This window comes from Saccoglossus kowalevskii, chromosome 2 (assembly GCF_978046115.1).
Source record: "Saccoglossus kowalevskii chromosome 2, keSacKowa6.1, whole genome shotgun sequence".
NCBI lineage: Eukaryota > Metazoa > Hemichordata > Enteropneusta > Harrimaniidae > Saccoglossus > Saccoglossus kowalevskii.
Window position 1 is genome coordinate 7033647 of NC_140642.1, and position 19136 is coordinate 7052782.

Below are 19136 nucleotides of genomic sequence, written 5' to 3' on the forward strand. Positions count from 1 at the left end.
AACATGATGTAAAAATAACATATCTGAATTATATTTAAAAAGTGACAAAGTTACATACAATGTATAATAACCTGTATCAAATTATTCATTTCATCAATTTCATTTTTTTTCAATGAATATTATTGTTTTTGGTAAAAAAATTATATAAATCTTTCTGAAAACTATTAGCCAAATTGCTTGTATCAGATTTGTTTATTTTGAAAATATTTTTTAAATTCCTTATTTTAAGTGACTACAGGTACATGTACGTTGTCATTTGGGGTAAAAATAAGATATTATTGGATTTCTCTAGCAAACAACCAGCTTGAATACTTTGATACTTGGTATATACATGTACTTTAGGTGTACATATCAGATTTTCCCCCTGTTTGTGATCATACCTTCAATCTAATTGTAAAGAATACTTTGACAAAAATTTATATTATTGTGTTATTTTTGAAAACTACCAAAATATTTAATTACTTCTGCCTGATAGTGATTGTTTCTTGGTTATTTTTGTATTCAGCATGTTCTGAAAATGTATTTACCAATTTAGGTATGCTTCAAAAGTCAACATGGAATTCATATAATAAAACTGATCGTAATCAGTCTGTTTTGGTAAATTTAGCATCATCATTTTCTTATATTCAAACCATTATTCAGAATTCTCAAATATCGGTCATTGAATGCTTACATTGTTTCTTCTCAATTTTGGTTATTTTATCTTGGGTTTATCATACAAGTGACAATACTTTCAAAGAATAAAAACATAGAGCAAGGTAACCAGAGTTTAAATAGGTTTATGTGCATGTATCATACTGATAAAGACATCATAAAGTGATGTAATATGATGTCATTACTTAGTTTTAAAATCCCCACTTTCCACATATACATGATCAATTTGTAAATACCTTACAACTTTCCACTTTTATGGAATTCATCCCTAACCCAATTGTTCAAATTGGTTAAATTTTCAACTTTATAGAACCATACATTGCAACATAGATTATCCAATATTAACAGTAACTAATCATGATGAAAAGCAATGATTCTAAATGTATTACAAAGTACTGAGAAAAGTAGCAGCAAAGCTATTAATCAGGGAAATCGGCAATACATATTTTGCAGCAAGAGACAACAGTGACATTCAATGTCCAGAACTGTCGTCTGCTGGCACAACAAAATTAAAAAAAATACAATTTCCTAATCTAATTCAAAACGAGACAATAAACTAAAAACTTGTGCTGGATAAAATGATAAACACAGCCATTTTAATTATTCTTTTTTCCATGGTTTCTTTTTAGTAGGATCTTGGAAACACACCAGACACAGAGATCCATCACCTCGGTTGGCAGTGTACCTATAAAATACAATGTATGAATCACAAGTATGTTAATTAAAAAGGGAATTATATACTCAGTATCAGTGATACAGAGTCAATGTGTAATTACTACAAGTGATATTTTCAATAGAACTAATAGGTATTATGATTTGTTTATCAAATCTGTATATATTGGGGAAAATAAAAATAAATGTTGTGGTTTCTAAAACATGCCATTAAACAAGCAGCCTCTCGGCGGAGATAGCTCCGCTGTTAGCAATGCACATTTCAATTAAAGAACAGAAGATATCATCAGAAAATGAACAATATGTATAGTATCAATGCAATGGGGCTTGCTGTTTTTAACAAGAATTCAAAAATATCATTTTTCACCATAAATGATTGTGGTTTTTAACAAGAAGTCAAAAATATCACTTTTTACCAAAAATGACAAAAATATTCACCAAAATTAGAGAATTAAAGATATCATTACAAAATGAACAAATCTGAGAGAGGTCCACATGTAGTACCTATATATTTAATATCAAAGCAATTTGACTTGCGTTTTTTAACAAGAAGATGAAAATACCACTTTTTACCAAAAATGACAAAAATATTCACCAAAATTAGAGAATTGAAGATATGATCATGAAATGAACAAATCTGATAGAGGTCTACCCAAGGTACATATACACCAAGTATCAAAGCATTCAGGCTTGTAGTTTTCAAGAAGAAGTTGAAAAAGTAAAACATTGACACAGACGATGACGACTGACAATCACTCATATGATAAGCTCCGCTCGACAAAGTCGACAGCGGAGCTAAAAATAGAGTAGGTAAGTGGGGATAAATTTTTTAACCTTTTTTTTTAATTATAATCAAGATCATGCATATAAGGGCTATTTTGAGTGCAATATGAGTGTCAACAATCATGTTTAATGTAATGAATTTCTGTAAATTTTCATTCAAAGCCTGGCACAATTTGGTGAAGCTTTCTCAAATATGGCCAAAGAACTTTAGGATCGGCCAGTAAAAAATTAAGTACTTGGTAGGTCAAAATCTATGTTGCTAGCAAATTAGTGAGGAAGTATACTTTTGAGACTTGCTGTATTGTAGCACATGAGCAATTAAATACTGCATTTGCAATTAGGATATTCTGTATAAATGAACACACTAGCAATACTGAATTTTCTCTGTTTGAAAGGCACTTCAAAATAGATGTACTTGACTCAGTAATGATTGAACAATGTGCAGTTAACCTAGTTGACTTACCCCAGTCTCAATTCACAGTATTAAAATTGGGATAAGTGAAATTGAACTTGCGTTGTTTCACAGTTTTAGCATTTGCCCTTCTAGCAGGGGCTAGGTCATAGCACTTACTTCCATCCTTGGGGCACCAATACTATGTCATCTTTATTCACTTCATACTTGGTCTTCTCATCACCAACAACCAGTTCAGATTTACCCTCCTGTAATAGTAAGTGTATAAAACTTTTAATCATGTCACAAGTACAACTTTTGCAACATTAAATATGCAATGGCATTCTTGAAAACAGAGCGTCATACTGACTTTTGCTGTCTCGCAGGTTTGTAGATTTTCACAAATATTTCAGTCAACTTATTAATAATTAATTTCTAGTAGTAGTGGGTCAATCAATATTTGTATACAGTTGATTATGTCAGATTTTGTTTCCCAGAGCAACTATTGGATTAGCATTAGAAAATATTCAAGACAAATGTTTTCACAATTAGTATTTTCATAATTAATACATTGGAATTGTTGTCATACCGTTTTTATGTATTTATTTGAAAACTAAATATCTGAGTACCGGTATATATATATATGTAAGTACATTTAGTCGACAGCCTCATAAATAAGTGTGTCGACTAACAAGCTGATGATTTTTAATGTCTGCGTTTTTTCATGAAACTCTCCCATGTCTTTGCATTCTGTCTGTTGTTGTGGAATTTGTTGCACAATGGTCTAACTACACTAAACTGTTTTTAATATTATCTTCTGTTATTCCAAATATACGTCCAGGGTAGGTTGTGTGCAACACAGTGAAAGTAACTCACTTCATATTAAATTTATCGCAAACCAAAACTCCAGTACCTGGTTTCACATTTTCTGTGGAATCTTCATTTATTTCAGAACATCAACTGTCATTTTGAATGCATTGTTTAATCAAGTCAGTAAATGTCTGATCCAAATTCACAGAGGTTAACGTCTTTGGCATTAAAACATTTCTACCTTCACGGCGTACACAGACTATAACGTTAATACTCATCTTGTAAGTTCTTTATTCAATGTGGTAACCATCACTCAGGAAACAAAATTGATGAAGCAATGCAGATAAAAAGATAGCAATGAGAATACAACTTCAATAAATATAACTTTATTATAACTATAACCCTTGAATTAAATGCCATAATTTTTCTCAAACACAATCTGCACATTTTTATATAATTTTCCCAGATTATTCATTACTAACTTTATTAGCTCTGCTGTCGACTTTGTCGAGCGAAGCTTATCATATGAGTGATTGCCCGTCATCGTCTGTGTCAACGTTTTACTTTTTCAACTTCTTGAAAACTACAAGTCTGAATGCTTTGATACTTGGTGTATATGTACCTTGGGTAGATCTCTCAGATTTGTTCATTTTGTGATGATATCTTCAATTCTCTAATTTTGGTGAATATTTTTGTCATTTTTGGTAAAAAGTGATATTTTCGACTTCTTGTTAAAAACCACAAGTCCGATTGCTTTGATATTACATATATAGGTACTACATGTGGACCTCTTTCCGATTTGTTCATTTCGTGATGATATCTTTAATTCTCTAATTTTGATGAATATTTTTGGTAAAGAGTGATATTTTCGACTTCTTGTTGAAAACAGCAAGTCTGATTGCTTTTATATTACATATATAGGTACCACACATGTGGACCTCTCTCAGATTTGTTCAGTTTGTGATGATATCTTTAATTTTCTAATTTTGATGAATATTTTTGTCATTTTTGGTAAAGAGTGATATTTTCGACTTCTTGTTGAAAACAGCAAGTCTGATTGCTTTGATACTATACATATTGTTCATTTCTAATGATATCTTCTGTTCTTTAATTGAAATGTGCATTGCTAACAGCGGAGCTATCTCAGCCGACAGGCTGCTTGTTGTCCTTACATTGTATGCTGAGATGAATAATATAATTACTCACTAATTGCCACATCCAGATCTCTGCAACATCGCTACCACCCTTCTCCTCACCACTACCCCACACTGTTATCTACAAAGAAAAGACACATAGTGGTAAATGAATGGAAATAATATAAATTTGATGTGTACACATACAATATGGGAGCATTTCCTCAAACAATTTATTATTGTTACATGTATTTAGTATAAAACTAATAGAAGACTCACAGAATGCTGGTAATGATCAGCAAATATCTTCTTATATCCTTTAGATTGAATTTCTTCTTTATTCTTTTCTATCCATCCTCTCAACGAGAATGGCATTTCAACTGATACATCTGAATCTAATTCCACCGGTGGTTTATCAGGTAGCTCCTCTAAGAGAAATAAAAAGTCACAATGAGTAAGATTCAATAATTGTAATTCCCTCTCATTACATACACACTCCAGTATGTAACTAAAGCCTAGCTCTTTTGTCATCAAGTACATTAAGGCACGTCCCTACTTTCAGCGAGCAAGATCAGTATTAACAGATTAGCGTCAATTTATGCACCAATCATATTGCATTCAAACGTGCATTCCCCAGAGTGCTTGCATGTTCCTTATGCAGAATAACTGTGCAGTAACTGTAAACTGAGAAATACTATCTTTCTCAGTTCTTTAAAGACCTAAAGATTGAAACAGTTGAAAATTAAATACGATTTTGATTGATGCCAGATGATAACTAACTGTGCAGCATTGCACAAACAAATATACTTATAAGCATTCAACATTACGAGGAATTACCAAAAACGCACTTAATAAATTGGAATATAACAGCCACTATATACCAGTCAAATTTTTTTATGAAACAGTTCAAGAAAAACAAGTTACGTCCATATTGTCTTACCAGGGATAGGTTTTCCTGTTTTATACTGCTCTGATTCAAAGAATGCATTGATGACTGGAACTAACTGAGTTCCCAAATCTGTACAGTGGAACCATTTCTCATACAAGGAATCAGTTGTGCCTTCAACATAATACCTGAAAAAATATACCATCTTTAAGAGTGCAAATCGTTAAATTTGAAAGCACATGTTTCTCATCCTATGGATAAGTAAAAACAATGTGGTGACATGGTTTTAATTTTTTTTTGCACACAACGTATGTTTAATGTTCAACATTTATTGAATAGTGCTTTTAAATACAAGCATTGAAGATCGATTGGAATCTACAAAACATTCTTGCTTGCCCTCTATATGTATGAACGGGAAGATCATAGCATAGGGTATGTGGGATATCATTATATATGTGGGGCAGACCACAGCATAAAATGGCAACATAGACTAAGAATATGAAAGATCACTGCATAGGTTGGGAAAGGTCATCTATGCATACAGATTAAACCATTTATACAAGTTAATAGTAATCACCTAATTAGAATGTATGGTAGAAAAAAGGAAAATCAAAAGCAGGTGTAATTTAGAGAATTGAATGATTTGACACTATAATTGTTAATTTGTTTACCAATTAACCTGATTAGATTAGTTAAATTGCTAGAAATCATGACTGCACATCCCTCCCTATTTTGCTGAATGGTTTAGCCCTAATTAATATCACCACAAATATTTTTTATAAATTTTTTGAATATGTTAAACACAAATTGAACAAAAATTAAAGGGCACATTTAACATAATAAGAAAATACTGAAAAATAGCAAAAAATAAAATAATTTTAAAAAAATTATAGAATTCCTCAATCAAAAATTAAAATAAAGAAAATTTGTGGTACCTAGATCAGCTCTAAAAGCTATACATGTCAACTATGCAAGGCACATGTTTCAAAATGATGTGTGCGATGATGAAAAGTATAACCAGATTAATGTTTGAGATAATGCACGAATTCTCAGAACAAATATTTCAGTTGTTGGCTGTACTCGGTGTCAAATCCTTGGTAGTCCCTGTTAATTAGGCACAGTGACCTTGATCAGATGCTGTACATGTATAGTAATTAATCTTAATTACACCTATAAATTGTCCTTTTGAAAAATTAGTAGCTTTATACATGTTATAGTACTTGTCTACTGGTTTTCCCTCTCCCACAATATTGCTGTTTGGATAAAATGTAACAAAAATTGCAAGTATAACCTTAACCCATCCAGTTCATCTTCAGGTCTCTCCCTCTCTAACACCAAACCAATGGTGTTCTTCTGTCTTTGAGGCGAGTGGGCAACCCTTGCTGGCAACAGGAAAATCTACAATTCAAGTAAAAGTCATCTTTTTAATTCCTTGTTTTTAGTTCTTGGTCAACATAGTTGACTGTGACATTTACCCCCAGAACCCGGGAGTAAATAATTCACTGTGAATAGTTGATTGTGACTCCCTAGAACTCCAGTAAATAATTCACATGAACAGTTGATTGTGACTCCCTAGAGCTCCAGTAAATAATTCACATGAACAGTTGATTGTGACTCCCTAGAGCTCCAGTAAATAATTCGCATGAACAGTTGATTGTGACTCCCTAGAGCTCCAGTAAATAATTCACATGAACAGTTGATTGTGACTCCCTAGAGCTCCAGTAAATAATTCACATGAACAGTTAACTGTGACTCCCCAGAACCCTAGTGAATAATTCACATGAACAGTTGATTGTGACTCCCTAGAGCCCCAGTAAATAATTCACATGAACAGTTGATTGTGACTCCCTAGAGCTCCAGTAAATAATTCACATGAACAGTTGATTGTGACTCCCTAGAGCTCCAGTAAATAATTCACATGAACAGTTGATTGTGACTCCCTAGAGCTCCAGTAAATAATTCACATGAACAGTTAATTGTGACTCCCTAGAGCTCCAGTAAATAATTCACATGAACAGTTGATTGTGACTCCCTAGAGCCCCAGTAAATAATTCACATGAACAGTTGATTGTGACTCCCTAGGGCTCCAGTAAATAATTCACATGAACAGTTGACTGTGACTCCCCAGAACCCCAGTGAATAATTCACATGAACAGTTGATTGTGACTCCCTAGAGCCCCAGTAAATAATTCACATGAACAGTTGATTGTGACTCCCTAGGGCTCCAGTAAATAATTCACATGAACAGTTGACTGTGACTCCCCAGAACCCCAGTGAATAATTCACATGAACAGTTGATTGTGACTCCCTAGAGCCCCAGTAAATAATTCACATGAACAGTTGATTGTGACTCCCTAGAGCTCCAGTAAATAATTCACATGAACAGTTGATTGTGACTCCCTAGAGCCTCAGTAAATAATTCACATGAACAGTTGATTGTGACTCCCTAGAGCTCCAGTAAATAATTCACATGAACAGTTGATTGTGACTCCCTAGAGCTCCAGTAAATAATTCACATGAACAGTTGATTGTGACTCCCTAGAGCTCCAGTAAATAATTCACATGAACAGTTGACTGTGACTCCCCAGAACCCTAGTGAATAATTCACATGAACAGATGACTGTGACTCCCCTGAACCCTGTGAGTAGTTCACTGTGAGCAGTTGATTATGACTCCCTAGAGTTCCAGTAAATAATTTACATGAACAGATGACTGTGACTCCCCTGAACCCTGTGAATAGTTCACTGTGTGCAGTTGATTATGACTCCCTAGAGTTCCAGTAAATAATTCACATGAACAGTTGATTGTGACTCCCTAGAGCTCCAGTAAATAAATCACATGAACAGTTGATTGTGACTCCCTAGAGCCCCAGTAAATAATTCACATGAACAGTTGATTGTGACTCCCTAGAGCTCCAGTAAATAATTCACATGAACAGTTGATTGTGACTCCCTAGAGCCCCAGTAAATAATTCACATGAACATTTGATTGTGACTCCCTAGAGCCCCAGTAAATAATTCACATGAACAGTTGATTGCGACTCCCTAGAGCTCCAGTAAATAATTCACATGAACAGTTGATTGTGACTCCGTAGAGCTCCAGTTAATAATTCACATGAACAGTTGATTGTGACTCCCTAGAGCCCCAGTAAATAATTCACATGAACAGTTGATTGTGACTCTCTAGAGCCCCAGTAAATAATTCACATGAACAGTTGATTGTGACTCCCCAGAGCTCCAGTAAATAATTCACATGAACAGTTGATTGTGACTCCCTAGAGCCCCAGTAAATAATTCACATGGACAGTTGATTGTGACTCCCTAGAGCCCCAGTAAATAATTCACATGAACAGTTGATTGTGACTCCCTAGAGCTCCAGTAAATAATTCACATGAACAGTTGATTGTGACTCCCTAGAGCTCCAGTAAATAGTTTATATGAACAGTTGATTGTGACTCCCTAGAGCTCCAGTAAATAATTCACATGAACATTTGATTGTGACTCCCTAGAGCCCCAGTAAATAATTCACATGAACAGTTGATTGTGACTCCCTAGAGCTCCAGTAAATAATTCACATGAACAGTTGATTGTGACTCCGTAGAGCTCCAGTTAATAATTCACATGAACAGTTGATTGTGACTCCCTAGAGCCCCAGTAAATAATTCACATGAACAGTTGATTGTGACTCCCTAGAGTCCAGTAAATAATTCACATGAACAGTTGATTGTGACTCCCCAGAACCCTAGTGAATAATTCACATGAACAGTTGAGTGTGACTCCCTAGAGCCCCAGTAAATAATTCACATGAACAGTTGATTGTGACTCCCTAGAGCCCCAGTAAATAATTCACATGAACAGTTGATTGTGACTCCCTAGAGCTCCAGTAAATAATTCACATGAACAGTTGATTGTGACTCCCTAGAGCCCCAGTAAATAATTCACATGAACAGTTGATTGTGACTCCCTAGAGCTCCAGTAAATAGTTTATATGAACAGTTGATTGTGACTCCCTAGAGCTCCAGTAAATAATTCACATGAACAGTTGATTGTGACTCCCTAGAGCCCCAGTAAATAATTCACATGAACAGTTGATTGTGACTCTCTTGAGCTCCAGTAAATAATTCACATGAACAGTTGATTGTGACTCCCTAGAGCTCCAGTAAATAGTTTATATGAACAGTTGATTGTGACTCCCTAGAGCTCCAGTAAATAATTCACATGAACATTTGATTGTGACTCCCTAGAGCCCCAGTAAATAATTCACATGAACAGTTGATTGTGACTCCCTAGAGCTCCAGTAAATAATTCACATGAACAGTTGATTGTGACTCCGTAGAGCTCCAGTTAATAATTCACATGAACAGTTGATTGTGACTCCCTAGAGCCCCAGTAAATAATTCACATGAACAGTTGATTGTGGCTCCCTAGAGCTCCAGTAAATAATTCACATGAACAGTTGATTGCGACTCCGTAGAGCTCCAGTTAATAATTCACATGAACAGTTGATTGTGACTCCCTAGAGCCCCAGTAAATAATTCACATGAACAGTTGATTGTGACTCTCTAGAGCCCCAGTAAATAATTCACATGAACAGTTGATTGTGACTCCCCAGAGCTCCAGTAAATAATTCACATGAACAGTTGATTGTGACTCCCTAGAGCCCCAGTAAATAATTCACATGGACAGTTGATTGTGACTCCCTAGAGCCCCAGTAAATAATTCACATGAACAGTTGATTGTGACTCCCTAGAGCCCCAGTAAATAATTCACATGAACAGTTGATTGTGACTCCCTAGAGCCCCAGTAAATAATTCACATGAACAGTTGATTGTGACTCCCTAGAGCCCCAGTAAATAATTCACATGAACAGTTGATTGTGACTCCCTAGAGCTCCAGTAAATAATTCACATGAACAGTTGATTGTGACTCCCTAGAGCTCCAGTAAATAATTCACATGAACAGTTGATTGTGACTCCCTAGAGCTCCAGTAAACAGTTTATATGAACAGTTGATTGTGACTCCCTGGAGCGCCAGTAAATAATTCACATGAACAGTTGATTGTGACTCCCTGGAGCTCCAGTAAATAATTCACATGAACAGTTGATTGTGACTCCCCAGAGCTCCAGTAAATAATTCACATGAACAGTTGATTGTGACTCCCTAGAGCCCCAGTAAATAATTCACATGAACAGTTGATTGTGACTCCCTAGAGCCCCAGTAAATAATTCACATGAACAGTTGATTGTGACTCCCTAGAGCTCCAGTAAATAATTCACATGAACAGTTGATTGTGACTCCCTAGAGCTCCAGTAAACAGTTTATATGAACAGTTGATTGTGACTCCCTAGAGCTCCAGTAAATAATTCACATGAACAGTTGATTGTGACTCCCTAGAGCCCCAGTAAATAATTCACATGAACAGTTGATTGTGACTCCCTAGAACTATTGCATTGATGATTTTTATTTACTACAGTAACTTGCAGTAATTTCAACATAGAAGTAAACTACAATCGAAAGACAACATTTCGCAGGGTCTTTTAGACATCACCATAAACAGTTTGAAAACAAGCTGTTTCAGCAGAGCACAGTCTTACACTTTAATATTGGTATTGCAGGAATCTTGAAGGCTATAAATTGTGCATTGGTAAATCTGTTGGAAATATGAGCACTATAAGCATGCCAGTGATAGACATATTTCATGCTCATGCTTGTTTTAATTTGATGCTGATCCACTGTTTTATTGTCGATGATTTTATGAAAACAATCCTGAATCCTAGTGAAAAACAAAACAAATAACTACAGGCATATCGCCATTGTCTCCTCTAAGATTTTAGAAACTATTATCTCAAAGCTGCAGTATGTTTCTTTAACATGCTCAATTTGGTTTTAAACCTGGGCACTCAATGGATACATGTGTATGTGTATTTATCAACCATCTGATGTATGTCGATGGCTTGGTTATCTTGATCAAGCCCATCTATCTGTGATTTGCAAACTCTTGTTAATGCTTGCTATGAATATGGCTCAGACCTTGATTATATCTACCATGCTGAGAAGTCTGAATGTTAGTAGTGTATTCTAAATGTGCTCTTAAAAGCAGTGTACTAAATATATATAGTATATGTATATGTATATTTTTGTCATTTCTCATTGTTTGATTTTTTTACTGTTGCTTTGCAAATAGGCCTCAGAATTGTTAAGTACCTCGGAGTTTAGGATATATAGTCTGTTCAACTTAATGTACTAAATTTCATGAATGTATCCATTACCTTGTGGTCAGAACTAAAAATCAATGGCTCACAGGTACATTTGTAAGACATCATTTTTTTAGTCTATGACCCTATGGTCACCTAAGATTCACATATATCAGTATCAAGGCAATTGTAGTAGAAATTTTCAAGAAGTCAATTATAGCATTTTCTCCTAAAATATTCACTGATATCATCACAAAATTTAATACAGGGTCCATATATACCATACCACGTATCAAAGCAATAGATTTAGTACTTTTCAAGAAGAAAAAAGGTGGATGCTGGATGATGATGACAACAATGGACAATCACCTATACAAACATTCTGCCTTTCAATTTCCATGGCAAATTATTATGCACATTAGGAAATTAATATGCAAAGATTCCAACCAAAAACTAATCAGGTCTTTCATTTGTTCAAAGACATCTATATACCGAGTTATATTGAAATCTGACAAGCTTTTCTTGAGATATTTACATACATACAATGATGCATTGACAATGGAAAATGAACTGAACAGAAACTTGCTTTAACAAATTAATACATGAGAATACCAGCAACATATGGAAAGAGTTCCTTTTGTACCCTCCAATTCTAATTTCACCCCCCGAATTCAATTGTATATGCCCTACTAGATAACTATAGGTGTTCTTAGGCGTATATAAAAAATAACATTATGTTCACAAGTAAAGACAATGAAGGTCATTTGGATTATATGCAATGCATGATGAGAAGCCATGTTTACCTCCCCTTCCTTTATTGGTATGTCTCTGTGCTTTCCATGTTCTACTATCTTTAAGCACATGTCACCTTTCTCCATATAGAACATCTGAAAAGAAATATATATATTTACTATTTATTTATCAGTTATATTGTACCTACATGTATGTGGAATTTATTATGGCACATTAAATCTTTTAAACTTTAAGTGCTATATAATCTTGTCAACCAAAATTTTTAGTCCTGTGATGAACAAACATAAGTATGTGTTTTGGACTTCTTCCAAATGAGAACTAACAAATCTAGCTCAAACCAAAGCAGGAAAAAATAATTTGAACCATTTTCATATCAAGCCCTTATTTTTTTTTTATAACCAAATGTATTCAGATCAAATGTTCCCTCTCACCTCTTCTCCTTCCTCTATGTGGTAATCTTTTCTGATATTTGGTCCACCAACAAAAAATGATTTCATCTGCCCCTTTTGGTGCCTATTTAACAAATCAATTACCATATAGTAAATATATCAAATAATATATAAAAGCATAAAACAGAAATGAATGAGTTCTGCTGGTGAATTTTTGGGAAACCAATTGATAATGTAAATCCAATTGTCTTCCACCCATATGCACACAAGATAAAAGAATAATTGCAAAGTAAATACTAATTTATTATAACAGCAATATCAACTGATACAAAAGTAAAATCTTAATAGTCCATGATTTCTTACATTACATTACATTCGCATAACAAATTTGAGTTATTATGACGTATGTTGAATTACAATTCCTATGACAAGAGATACAGATCAGGATTCATCTAATATAAACACAGGGAAATTGATCGTAAACCCGAATACCGTGTCACAATGTACAATTTAGTCAAACTATTTTTGTGTCCCTCATACAAGTTGTTGCTCTTGTTCTTCTAGAGAAATTATAATCTCACACCGATCTACAGGTTACTGCTTTGTTCGATGTAATGTAATGTAATGTAATGTGATATAATGTAACTCAAACAGGCAACATAAATGTTCAGTAATTTGCATATGAATAAATATGTAGGTAACAGACATGTATACAATCTGCAACCGCAACAAAGTCAATGTTGCAAATCAAGTAATTTAAACACTACTGTCGTCATACTGCATTGTGTTCAACATAGGACTTATAGTGACCTAGAGAACACACATAAAATACGTTGATATTTTTTACTGCATAGCAGTTTAAGTAACATCAATATGCAATAGGTTTTTCGCTGTGATGTAATTTGAAAAAATAAAAAAAAAGTCAGTATGTACATTAGGTCAGTATGTACATTCACCCAAAATTAGTAAACTGCTCACGGCTGTTTTACATATGTGTATGTGTATGTAAATACTAAACCTATTATCTCTCTGGATAATCTATTATAAATAACCACTGAATTTGTACACTGGTTCACCAAAATAGAATAAAAATTTGAAATGATCGACTAGCAAACCATAGGGTCTATATTTAAAATGGTGACCTATATATGGTTATTATGTTTCTGTGCCTCTTAGCAATGGTATTAAAAATATAGATATATATATACGCATATAATCATACTGTAATGCAAAGTACTTTATTTTAGCTGAAATAAATTTTCACTGAAAAGGATTTTGAATGTTTCGTATGGGAGTTTATTTTCACTGATTATTGAGTTGAATGTCAAATATAGAAAAAATGAAATATTCACTAATCTTTCCTTCAGTGAATATAAAAGATTTTACAGTACTTGAATGTTTTGGGAATGTTCATTATAATGTTAGAGATCGACATATTCATTGTGATGACGTCATACGCTTTAGCACTTATCTGCCATTTGTGGATAAGGCCAGACTTTTATTATCCATTGTTTCATGAACCCGCCGAATGAAGAGGAGCCGAAAATGAAATAAAAATAAAATTTTATTTCAGCGTAATTTCTCGCGCCCACCGACTTGTAAGTGCAAAAAATTGCTAAAAAAAAATTAATTTTATCTTCATTTTGTTTCCGCCCGCCGCATAACAAAGCCAAGTTGCATTTTCGTGGGAGTATCATGATCAAAGTACCGAAGTCTCGCACAGATGAGAAACAAGATTATACATGGAATAAAATTTTATTTCATTTCTTCTCTCCAATCAATGATCTCACTTACAATTCATTGAGAATCACACAAATTTAATGGAAAAAAAAGAATTAATTTTTTTTTTTTTTCGCCCTCCTCAAAAAAATTTCCTTATAAAAACTCGAGAAACAAGGAATAACAAGTACTTGTCCATATTGAGAGATATTTCTCTGGAACAGCATTCAAAATCAGCCATTTTGAATACATATATATATATAACATGATGTATAATGAATATATAAAATTTGAATATAATCAGTCAAAGCATTTAAGAGATATGGCTCTAGAAGCCCATCATTAAAACAAAATGGTCGCCAGTCAGCCATTTTGAATCCAATCTGAAAAATAAAATGACGTGCATCAGGAACCTGTAATGTCTAATGTGTTTTATAAGTTTGAACAAAATCCATCCATAAATGCAAGAAATGCTCGATATTCCAGGATTTTTTTAGCACAAAAATAGCCACCATTAGGCCACTTTGAAAAGGATCGTCAAACCAATATATCCGTATATCTGTGACATGATGTATAATGAATATTAAAAATTTGAACATAATCAGTCAAAACAAGTCAGACATATGGGTCTGGAAACCCATTCATTAAAACAAAATGGCCGCCAGACAGCCATTTTGAATCTGATCTGAAAAATAAAATGATGTGCATCAGGAACCCGTAATGTTTAATGTTTGTACCAAGTTTGAACGAAATCCATCCAGAAATGCCAGAAATGCTTGATATTTGATGATTTTTTAGCACAAAAATGACAACCATTGGGCCATTTTGAATAGGATCGTCAAACCAATATATCTGCCTATCTATGACATGAAATTTGAACATAATCAGTCAAAACAAGTCGAAGATATGATTCTAGAAGCCCATTCATTAAAACAAAATGGCCACCATTCGGCCATTTTGAATGTTATCTGAAAAACAAAATTATTTGCATCAAGGTCCCATAATGTCTAATGTATATATCAAGTTTGAACAAAATCTATCTGTAAACAGCCGAGAAATACTTGATTTTTATGATTTTTTAGCACAAAAATGGCCGCCATTCGGCCATCTTGAATCAGATCGTAAAACAAAATGATGTGCATCAAGGTCCTATAATGTCCAACGTATATACAAGGTTTGAACAAAATGCATCTGTAAAAAGCCGGGAAATGCTTGATTTTAATGATTTTTAGCACAAATATGGCCGCCATTCGGCCATCTTGAATCAGATCATGAAACAAATTGACGTGCATATGTATGATATCATGTATGATGTATGTGTGAAATTTGATTGTGATTGGTCCAGGCATTTCTAAGATACAGGTCTGGACGCACGCACAGATGCACGCACACACGCACGCACTGACACACGGAGGTCAAAACATAAGTCCCCGCTTTCGGACTGCGTCCGAACGGGGACTAAAAAAAGTCTGGCCTAAATACCAATGAGATTAGGGTCACCACTAAGTGAAAACAAATGCTGTTGGGACTATTTATAGATCAACAAAATTTTAATTGTTATTACTGATGATTGATATTTGTTGTACAGGTGCATTTCTCTGATATGATTATATATTTAAATAACTGTATTAGGCCTTATTTGTGCTCATAATATTTACATACGATACACAAAAATGTGTGTTTCGGCAAAAGTTTTCTATCTCTCGACCTAGCGACAAAATTACAAAGGATAATAATATTAATTAGTATCATTGTAGTTCTCACTAGAGCACATTTAAGTTTAAACGGTGATGGTCGTCACGCTATGTCATGTTTTATATGGGACTCATAGCGACATAAACAACACGTGTAAAATACATTGTCTGTTTACGTGAAATTCAAATACATGCTGCAAACACTCAGAATTTTGTCATTTTCCAATAAGTTGTAAGATATTGACTTGAAAAAAGTTGGGGGTAACCAGCTTCATTTCCAAGAAAATGATGGTTGTATTTTAGTGTATAGTGGCAATTTAGGCAATAATATAGTGCTTTTACCTTAGGTTCCTATGGCAGAAATAATATGTTGTATCTTAAATTGTAGGTCAGTGACACAAAAATTATATATTGTGAATGATAGGGGTACTTTTTGTTGTTCTCAATTGTTTCAAAAATCTTTATAAAAAGTGACAAAAAATGCAATTTTTCTTTAACATTGTGCTCTATGGAATTGTTCTAAAAATAGAGATTTTTGAAAAATAGTTGGCCAAGTTTTCCCAATATGTCACTGTAACACACAAAAGAATGCTATTTCATGGTGACACGTGACAATAGTTTCATGAATTTACATAATAAACCAATGAACACTGTCATGTGATTTATGACCAACCAGTTTGCCTTCGGTTCATCTGTTTATTCACAAGCATCGCGCACCAATTCGCAAAAACGCAAACTCTGACCACAGGCACAGGGACCATATGCGCTGGGTACAGTTTCTGGATAATAAAAAGGAGCGACTAAGAAACGTACCGAGCGCCTGCGACTCTGACAACGACGTGGTTCCAGGTATGTGTTAAAAACGATGACCCAGGGGCAGGGCTATTGTAGGAAGTACTTACATCATTTTGTTGCACACTGGTGGTTGGAAGAACTGTTTATTTGCATTCAGCCATTCCTGTTTATTGTTGATAAGGACGTTGCTGGTCATCTTCGAAGACTTTTAGATCTATGTCAACGGCAATATGTGAAAAACACGGCACCGACACCTCCTGAACGATGTATTGTCAACTGACCCTAAGCTTACAATTGATCGGTATAGAGCAGTTCTCTAAACGTCCTTCCCATAGGTCTTTGCAGTACTTTGCCTCGTAGCCCTGAGTACAGTCCTGTAGGTTGGCCTCCTTCCGTTGATCATTCGGCCCCCACCTGTGGGGGCCGAATGATCAACGGAAGGAGGCCAACCTACAGGACTGTACTCAGGGCTATTTGCCTCGTAGTGCGTATCAAACGGGTTTGGACCCTTGTCATGCAGGTAACTGACCTCTTGGCATTTAACCTTTAACATTTATTAGCCTTTATCCAATAAAAAGACAGAACTGAAAAATATATGAGTTGCTCATAGCTACATGCACATGTTTATTGGAGCTTATTTTATTTCATTCGAAACTGTTCCAACAGGTAAAAAAATATCTAATTGACGGTTTCCGGGTTCTTGGTAAAGAGGAAAGTTTATTCAATTTCCACCGTAAGCGGTCGCACGCGGTAGGTCAATGTGACCTGCTGTTTGTCAGTACGCACGGAACACGATATAGAGAAACGTACTCAACAGACCTTTGACAGACCTGTATTACGCCACACCAATTGTTCATACGCAAATACTTTGTCAAAAAGTATTTCACAATAAGTTACATTTTCATGTTTTAATTTATTTGTTTTTAGTGTGTGTTATGTCGCAGCAACTAACGTAGTATTTGACATAGAGAAACTCAATATCAGCGTCTTATATTCACTTGAATATATAACAATATGTATTAATTATTATTTAGTACTATTTAATGATAAAATAAAAATGTTGTAATGACAACAAAAAATACTGATTTTTTTCAAAAATTAAAAACACTATTTATTTATTTATTGCTTCCCTTTTGTAACAGGGGCTCACTATGTAAATTAGGAGCTGCACCAAATAAATAATACATTTCACTCAAAGACCAATGAAAAAACTTTTGATAGACAAAAAGAAATTAAGTTACATGAACTAAAATAACAAAATATAACAACAACAAAAACATCTAAAAGTAGCACAAAAAATATGAAAACTAAAATATAAGAAGTACACTGTAACAATATTAATTGTTATCTGTATACTTCTTTCTACTCTTCATGACATCAACTTGTTTGTAAAAGTATCAATTTCGTCACACAGGACTGAATTATACTGCCTTGTACTGCCACCCAGGATTAAACATAGCACTTCTTTGTTTGCTATGAAGTCTTTATATAAATTTATTTCATTTTTGTTACGTAGGAGCATTTTAATCCCTTCCATTAGGGTTTTTCTCTGTGCTGAGAAACACTCACAATGTAATATGAAATGCTCCAGTGTTTCAGGTTCCTTTTTGCAACAGGGACAGATACAATCATTATTATCCAAGTTTGCCCATTTCCAATTTTAGCAAGTTGTTGCCCAAACGTAACAGTATCGTTGGGGAATATAATAACGTTATAAAATTGGACTCATACACGTAATTTTGATCCTTCTGATAACACTATACGTTTTAAATCAGGATGTGTGTTTTTTAACAAATCAGTATCGTTCCACACTGAATGTTAATAATCAAATACTTTGTTTATTTTCTAATTTATTTTTTATTATTTTTACCAATAGTCTCCAATAATCAGAGTTTAGATCTTTGATGCTATTTGGGGGGAAGGGGGGTAAGTTGTATTTTCACTGGTATCCTTATTCAATATTAATGATGCAAATGTTGACCATGGCTAAAGATGGCCAAGTGAATATCTAATATTTTCTGGAATCTTACATAATTTTGTTTTTTGGCGTAATTTCGATTGATGAACTGGCGGTAAGTAATCACAATTCAAATTTTAGATATTTCCCATTCAACAATAGGAATTAAAATAAACAACGAAAATCCAAATCCTATTTTCAATTTGAGACTTTTTATTGACACGCTAGGGATATGTTCAGTTATGTGCAAATAATGGATAAGAATACTGATATATATCTAAGGTAAGTCAATTTCAATTTATTAAAG

At 34.1% G+C, this 19136-nt stretch overlaps 1 protein-coding gene across 1 annotated transcript; it reads right to left on the minus strand.

Annotated features, from left to right (window-relative positions):
* Positions 1-977: 977 nt before the first annotated feature.
* On the minus strand, positions 978-17196 carry LOC100372516 (3-hydroxyanthranilate 3,4-dioxygenase-like). Its single transcript, XM_085508567.1, has 9 exons — positions 16980-17196; positions 12707-12788; positions 12326-12409; positions 6621-6727; positions 5384-5517; positions 4723-4871; positions 4517-4585; positions 2681-2769; positions 978-1339 (listed from the first exon to the last, which is right to left on the minus strand). The coding sequence occupies exons 1-9, from the start codon at positions 17066-17068 to the stop codon at positions 1255-1257; spliced, it is 888 nt and encodes a 295-aa protein (XP_085364693.1). The 5' UTR covers positions 17069-17196; the 3' UTR covers positions 978-1254.
* Between the last annotated feature and the right edge of the window lie 1940 nt (positions 17197-19136).